The 8,084-nt window shown below is 40.7% G+C and overlaps 1 protein-coding gene across 1 annotated transcript; it reads right to left on the bottom strand.

The window, feature by feature from the left end:
• Positions 1–742: 742 nt before the first annotated feature.
• On the bottom strand, positions 743–3,731 carry LOC109782173 (uncharacterized). The gene is made up of 5 exons (XM_020340770.4): positions 3,205–3,731; positions 2,418–2,485; positions 2,180–2,319; positions 1,300–1,457; positions 743–966 (listed from the first exon to the last, which is right to left on the bottom strand). Exons 3-5 carry the CDS (start codon positions 2,225–2,227, stop codon positions 843–845), a joined length of 330 nt encoding a protein of 109 aa, XP_020196359.1. The 5' UTR covers positions 2,228–2,319; positions 2,418–2,485; positions 3,205–3,731; the 3' UTR covers positions 743–842.
• Between the last annotated feature and the right edge of the window lie 4,353 nt (positions 3,732–8,084).

Below are 8,084 nucleotides of genomic sequence, written 5' to 3'. Positions count from 1 at the left end.
CTCGTTGCTATGCATCACCATGATCTTGCTTGTGCGTAGGAATTTTTTTGAAATTACTACGTTCCCCAACAGTGGTATCAGAGCCAGGTTTTATGCGTTGATGTTATATGCACGAGTAGAACACAAGTGAGTTGTGGGTGATACACACTACAAGAAATATGTCAACTTGTGACCCTCACTATTGGCCGCTGAAAGGTCATAGTTTTTCATTTGCGACCTTTTTGTGACAAAAAACAGAAGGTCAAAAGCTGGCGGTCGTAAACTGAAATTAACTACCTTCTCACAGAAGGTCATGGAACCCATGACCTTTTGTTTTGGTCACTGGTTGTCTGCCCAGGCCACGTCGGATCCGACGTGGCAATCTGACGTGGCAAAATTGCGACCAATTGAAAAGGTCGTTGATAAGATTCAGCCCGGTCCGATTAGGTGTCTATATGGGCCTTGCCCATTAATTCAGCCCATTTATGATTTTTCCTTGATGTTTTTGGGCCTTTTCTATCATGGGCCTTTACCTTTCCACATAGTTCGTTTCCTTTTTGTTTCTATTTTCTATTTGAGTCGAGGCCTGCTTATAGTACTTCTGAATAGCTTTTCAGCCCACGTTATTTTGGGCCATGGCATCTTAATAGTACAAGTATAATTGGGCCGTGGCCACTATCAGGTCCAGTAAGAACATTTTCTGGAGAATTTAATGTTCAAGTAAAATGTACACAACACATTACAGGAAAATAACACATACAACAGCAGATAAAATTTCATTTCACTCCTATAGCTCACTACATCATAGACAGTACATGACAATCATTCATTTTTTACTAGGCAGTAGACGAGTACATCTCATTTCAAATAAACAGTACTGCTCTTGGAAGCAAAATAGGCCGCCACACGCCATGGTGCGCCATCTTACTCGATCTGGCCCCAAGTAACCAGCAGCGCTGCTTGCTCCCTTGGCCCAGCTCCAGCTCCCTGCACATGACATATTGTGTCAATGCTTGCAGCAATAGAAGGAACTCACATACCATAGAACTTGCACAGTAGTGTATCAACACCCCAAAGATTGACTGAATTGAACTGTTATATAACCAAGTTAGAGCTGGCAGAAGTTTTGACTTCCAGTAGAAAATTAAGTCTATCAACAACCCTAGCTAATAATAGCAAATTAAACTGTATACTACCAGCAAGACACAAACTGCTAGTCCTGATATGAAGTGCAAGCATCTTCAGTAGTTGAATCTAACACATAGTCATATATCAACAAATAGCAAGGGGGGAAAAGAACAGGGAACGGCGAGGTTATACCTGATCTTCTTGAGCCTCTCAAGGTCATCCCTGAGCTTCATGTCGACGGCATTGGAGAAGACCTGGGAGAACCTCCCGTCCTTGTAGTCCTTCCTGTTCAGGAACCAGTCCGACACCTTGAACTGGCGCGGGATGTGCACCACCGCCATCAGAAATCCCTGTCATTTTAACATTCAGTTTGTACATACACTAATTACATATTAATACAAAGGGCCAACAGCAGCCATGCTAAAATCCCTATGAATGTTCATAGGAAAGCTTTATAAGCATATGAAAGTTCCAATTTGATCAAAATTTCTACTAGACTACCAGTGTTACAATTTATTTAACACGATGACCACCACGATCACAACATGATGTTTATATAATATCTTAAGTGATCTTAAATAGCTAGCAACAAAGTCTACTGCAACATCTCAGTCAATTAAATCACATACGGTTGTGGGACTATGATTAACCAAAACAGTGCAAATCAATCTATTATAAGACAAAATAATGCTCATTTAAGAAAATATCAACACCAAGCACTCATTCAACTGCACCAAATTAACAGTACCATAATCTGTATGGTTAATGTTCAAACACACATGTGAAATCATATTGTCAACTGCATGCACATATACCACTAATATCTTTGCAGCAGCATTTGCCCGCCATTTTACAAATAATCAAGCTACACAATATTACTATGTTATAAATCAGACATGGGTTAGACAGAGTAATGTTATGTGTCAGGATCAGATTGCATGGCAGGACTACAGTATATTGGAGATCCAGGCTTGGATAAAGCAGTACTACTTCAGAAGCAGAACAAGACAACATCACTAAGAAGATAATCAAAACCAAGTTGTTGTTGGATGACTGACAAACAACATCTTACAGAGGCAATTCTGATTTCTGGTTGAGCATGCACATTAACCATTAGCATGTGCTGATATGCAGCATAGTTTGAACAGGGTACACCTGGGAATTTTTAGTTATTTTGTACAGCTGGTGTTGCGTTGATGATGTCGGAATCGCCTGAAAATTCAACAAGGAATAGAGCATGATCAGAAACCCAGTTGTTGTATATCAAAGTATGAACCAGGTAACACAATGAGAAATGTGGTGCTAGATACCAGGGTCGATGATACTCAGGCAGCAGACTTGGAAGTATTACCACACACAGTTCCCATATCAACATTGTCTGGAAATCAAACATTCGGCACTGTTAATTTTGAACAGCATATTATTGAGACAACAAAAAAGTTTGACATGATTATGACTGCTTTACCATCTTATTCACAATTTCAAACTATTTATTAGCTTTCTACTGCAATTTAAAGAACATATAGATAACGACAGAATAGACCGCCATGAATGCCGCATACGCATCGCCGCATGTAGCATACATAGATACTACATATTCTAGCAGCAGCAAGTGAGCTCCATGGAAAGGAAGCAAGATGCACAAATGCTGACCCAATCATACTATTTTAGTTAGAAGAGAGGGATTGTGTGAGGCAATTTAGGCCAAGCAAGCATCCACCCCACTCCACTCCAGTCGGCCTCACAATGATCTTCGTTGAGGGAAAATCAGTCAGTAATCACAGCAGTAGCAGCACGCTTTGGTTGAACAAGGCCGCGTGGTGAAGCGGCCACACCTACTACCACTGCTGGCTAATGAAGAAAATCCCCAATGCGCTTTGCAAAGCGGGAGGGTCGATCCCCAAGCAACGAGATCGATACTACTAGCATCACAACATCAGCAACAAGTAGCTAATAAGGCCTCTGCCCTCTGCCTGCGCAGCGCACCTACCGGTGTTTCTTCTTGGTTGGTGGCGGGGGGATGAGATCTAGCAGCAGCAAAAAGGGAGGCCGTTTCCTACGCGGCGAGATGCGCTGGAGACAGCTGGACGGTTTTACCTTGACGCGGGTGCCCTCGGCGGCGAAGCCAAGCACGGCGGAGAGGACGCCGAGGAAGCCGATGAGCGCGCACACCACCACCGCCTTCTTGCAACCCACGGCTCGCCTCCTCGCCCGCCGGATCTGCAGCCTTCCTCATCCCCGATACGAGCTCCACCAGCACTCACCTGCAGCAGCAAGCGAGCGAGCCAACTGCTGGAGTTGGCGCGGGCGCGGGGTAGCAGGTCGCGGGTGCGGCCCCGCGGAGCGAGACTCTCCTGGCCGCGGCGGCGCGGCCCCTGGGCACCGCGGAGGCAGCTGAGAAGGAGGGGAACGTCGCTGAGGAGGTAGCGGTGAGGGCGGGGGAGGCGGAGGCCTTGAGCGCAAACGCCATGGGTGCGAGGCAGGGGAGGGAGGAAGGGGTCGACGGCGGCGGCATCGGTGTGCGCGCGGGGTTGGATTGAATTGGGCCAGGGTGAGGGGAGGGCGCGGTAGTGTGCGGCGGCGGCGTGGGTCGTCGACGGCGAGTGAGGGGCGTCGGCTGCGGGAGTGAACAGGAGGGGTGGGGGGATCTAGATCTAGATGGGGGAGGAGGGGCGGCGGAGGAGGGATTTGGATCGGGGAGAGGAGGGGCAACAGTGCCCTAGGGTTTTTCGGGAAGGAGGGGATCGAGAGACGCTGGATCAGTAGGGGGACGGCTCAGATCGAATAAAGGGGGTGATCCGTGGGCTGCGTCCTGATTGGTTCAAAAATGAGCTATTAAAATTTACTTTTCTTAGTGCTAAAAACAGGGGGTTGAAGCAGCTACCGAAAATATTTGGCAAAATGGCATCACTAAGATTTTCACTTAAGTTAAACCACCTTTCATGGATGATTTTTGCATTATTAAGCACCTAACTAAAAACGGTCGCGCGGTCAAATTTGATCACATTTTGAAATCGGCATAGGAAATTCATTAAAAAATGAAAAACATGTAACCTCTTATAGTTAGTTCAAATAAACCATTTTTTGTACATGTGTGTATTTAGGGATGACAAACAATGTTGATTTGGGAGGTTTTCATTTTCTTTGCTCAAAAGAACCATTTTCCATTTTCTGAGTGACCAAAATGTGTTTTTTTTTTGTGAAGGACCTACCATATATTGTTGCAAAATTGGAAGCTTTGAGCCATCTTTGGTGAAAAGGACAAATTTTCGCCGATTCAGCAGGAAGCGGGTCAAATTTGAACTGTAGCTGCCTCATAGTTTGCTATTTATTTTTTCCAAAAATCATTTCTAGGTACATAAGTATAGATTTAATAGAGAAACATTAAAAAAATTCCAAGATTCAACCACTAGCTAGGAACGGTTAAGCCCACCGTTTTGACCACATTTTGAAACGGGCATAAAAATTTCAAAAAAAATGAACAAAATGGAAAACCTTCGCATTGTGTCATCATATGTGACCAAGTTTCCAGGAAAAATAATAAACTTGTAATACGGCCTTTATTTTAAAAAAGTGTTCTCATAAATGAGCTATCATGCGTGAAGATTCATGGCTTTCAAGCCAAATGATCAATCTTATGGCCACATTCATGGCATAGTTTGTTCCAATAATCTCATATTGTGCACAAGGGTGCATCTTGGAATTCCAAACAATGTTGCCTAAGGGAGTTTTCATTTTCTTTGCACAGAAAATTCATTTTCCATTTTCTGAGTGCCTGAAATGAGGTTTTTTGTGAAGGACCTACCATATATTTGTTGCAAAATTGGACCAAATCAATTTTCTAAAATACTAGGCCATATTTAATGCACAATTGACAAAATGGTTGGGTGTCAAAAGCTTTGATCCATCTCTGGTGAAAAAGACAAATTTCCGCCGATTCAGAGGAAGCGGGTCAAATTTGAACTGTAGCTGCATCATAGTTTGCTAATTATTTTTTTTCCAAAAATCATTTCTAGGTACATAAGTATCTATTTAATCAGAGAAACATCAAAAAATTTCCAAGATTCAACCACTAGCTAGGAACGGTCAAGCCCGCCATTTTGACCGCATTTTGAAACGGGCATAACAAATTCAAAAAAAATCAAAAAATGGAAAACCTTCACATTGTGTCATCATATGTGACCATGTTTCCAGGAAAAATAATAAACTTGTAATACGGCCTTTATTTTAAAAAAGTGTTCTCAGAAATGAGCTATCATGCATGAAAATTCATGGCTTTCAAGCCAAATTATCAATCTTATGGCCACATTCATGGCATAGTTTGTTCGAATAATCTCATATTGTGCACAAGGGTGCATCTTGGAATTCCAAACAATGTTGCCTAAGGGAGTTTTCATTTTCTTTGCACAGAAAATTCATTTTCCATTTTCTGAGTGCCTGAAGTGAGTTTTTTTGTGAAGGACCTACCATATATTTGTTGCAAAATTGGACCAAATCAATTTTTAAAATACTAGGCCATATTTAATGCATAATTGACAAAATGGTTGGGTGTAAAAAGCTTTGAGCCATCTTTGGTGAAAAAGACAAATTTTCGCCGATTCAGAAGGAAGCGGGTCAAATTTGAACTGTAGCTGCCTCATAGTTTGCTATTTATTTTTTCCAAAAATCATTTCTAGGTACATAAGTATCTATTTAATCAGAGAAACATCAAAAAAATTCCAAGATTCAACCACTAGCTAGGAACGGTCAAGCCCGCCGTTTTGACCACATTTTGAAACGGGCATGAAAAATTCAAAAAAAATCAAAAAAATGGAAAACCTTCGCATTGTGTCATCATATTTGACCAAGTTTCCAGGAAAAATAGTAAACTTGTAATACAACCTTTATTTTAAAAAGGTGTTCTCAGAAATGAGCTATCATGCGTGAAGATTCGCGCCTTTCAAGCCAAATGATCAATCTTATGGCCACATTCATGGCATAGTTTGTTCGAATAATCTCATATTGTGCACAAGGTTGCATCTTGGAATTCCAAACAATGTTGCCTAAGGGAGTTTCCATTTTCTTTGCACAGAAAATTCATTTTCCATTTTCTGAGTGCCTGAAATGAGTTTCTTTTAAGGACCTACCATATATTTGTTGCAAAATTGGACCAAATCAATTTTCTAAAATACTAGGCCATATTTAATGCAAAATTGGCAAAATGGTTGGGTGTCAAAAGCTTTGATCCATCTCTGGTGAAAAAGACAAATTTCCGCCGATTCAGCAGGAAGCGGGGTCAAATTTGAACCGCGGCTACCTCATAGTTTGCTATTTATTTTTCCCAAAAACCATTTTTAGGTACCAAAGTATCTATTTAATCAGAGAAACATCAAAAGTTTTCCAAGATTCAACCGCTAGCTAGGAACGGTCATGCCCGCCGTTTTGACCGCATTTTGAAACAGGCATAAAAAATTCAAACAACATCAAAAAAAATGGAAAACCTTGACATTGTGTCATCATATGTGACCAAGTTTCCAGGAAAAATAATAAACTTGAAATACGACGTTTATTTTAAAAAAGTGTTCTCAGAAATGAGCTATCATGCGTGAAGATTCATGGCTTTCAAGCCAAATGATCAATCTTATGGCCACATTCATGGCATAGTTTGTTCGAATAATCTCATATTGTGCACAAGGGTGCATCTTGGAATTCCAAACAATGTTTCCTAAGGGGGTTTTCATTTTCTTTGCACAGAAAATTCATTTTCCATTTTCCGAGTGCTTGAAATGAGTTTTTTTTTGTGAAAGACCTACCATATATTTGTTGCAAAATTGGACCAAATCAATTTTCTAAAATACTAGGCCACATTTGATGCAAAATTGACAAAATGGTTGGGTGTCAAAAGCTTTGATCCATCTCTGGTGAAAAAGACAAATTTCCGCCGATTCAGCAGGAAGCGGGGTCAAATTTGAACCGCGGCTGCCTCATAGTTTGCTATTTATTTTTCCCAAAAACCATTTTTAGGTACCAAAGTATCTATTTAATCAGAGAAACATCAAAAGTTTTCCAAGATTTAACCGCTAGCTAGGAACGGTCATGCCCGCCGTTTTGACCGCATTTTGAAACGGGCATAAAAAATTCAAACAAAATCAAAAAAATGGAAAACCTTGACATTGTGTCATCATATGTGACCAAGTTTCCAGGAAAAATAATAAACTTGAAATACGACGTTCATTTTAAAAAAGTGTTCTCAGAAATGAGCTATCATGCGTGAAGATTCATGGCTTTCAAGCCAAATGATCAATCTTATGGCCACATTCATGGCATAGTTTGTTCGAATAATCTCATATTGTGCACAAGGGTGCATCTTGGAATTCCAAACAATGTTTCCTAAGGGGGTTTTCATTTTCTTTGCACAGAAAATTCATTTTCCATTTTCTGAGTGCCTGAAATGAGTTTTTTTTGTGAAAGACCTACCATATATTTGTTGCAAAATTGGACCAAATCAATTTTCTAAAATACTAGGCCACATTTGATGCATAATTGACCAAATAGTTGGGTGTCAAAAGCTTTGATCCACCTCTCGTGAAAAAGACAAATTTCTGCCGATTCAGTTGGAAGCGGGTCAAATTTGAACCGCGACTGCCTCATAGTTTGCTATTTATTTTTCCCAAAAACCATTTTTAGGTACCAAAGTATCTATTTAATCAGAGAAACAGCAAAAGTTTTCCGAGATTCAACCACTAGCTAGGAACAGTCATGCCCGCCGTTTTGACCGCACTTTCAAACGGGCATAGAAAATTCAAAAAAATTCAAATAATTGGAAAGCATGGTATGAGGTGAAGTCATAGCATCAACATGGTAAGTACAATAAAAGTATTATTGCTAATATGACAACACAAGGCATGTATTAAACTAGCAAGTCATTTAATAACCGAAAGGAATCATCACCGTAGAACGATGACATTTTCCAAATGAATAGTGGCTGCCAAAATAAA

This window comes from Aegilops tauschii, chromosome 3 (assembly GCF_002575655.3).
Source record: "Aegilops tauschii subsp. strangulata cultivar AL8/78 chromosome 3, Aet v6.0, whole genome shotgun sequence".
Classification (NCBI taxonomy): Eukaryota; Viridiplantae; Streptophyta; class Magnoliopsida; order Poales; family Poaceae; genus Aegilops; species Aegilops tauschii.
Note: the sequence above shows the minus strand (reverse complement) of the source record. Positions and strands in the feature narration are given on the sequence as shown.

Excerpts from the sequence above, each read along its gene's own strand:
- LOC109782173 (XM_020340770.4), bottom strand. The coding sequence starts at position 2,227 with ATGCTAATGGTTAATGTGCATGCTCAACCAGAAATCAGAATTGCCTCT. Across the intron at positions 1,458-2,179 it reads CAGAAATCAGAATTGCCTCT|GGATTTCTGATGGCGGTGGT; the intron begins GTAAGATGTTGT and ends TTAAAATGACAG. Across the intron at positions 967-1,299 it reads GAGAGGCTCAAGAAGATCAG|GGAGCTGGAGCTGGGCCAAG; the intron begins GTATAACCTCGC and ends TGTCATGTGCAG.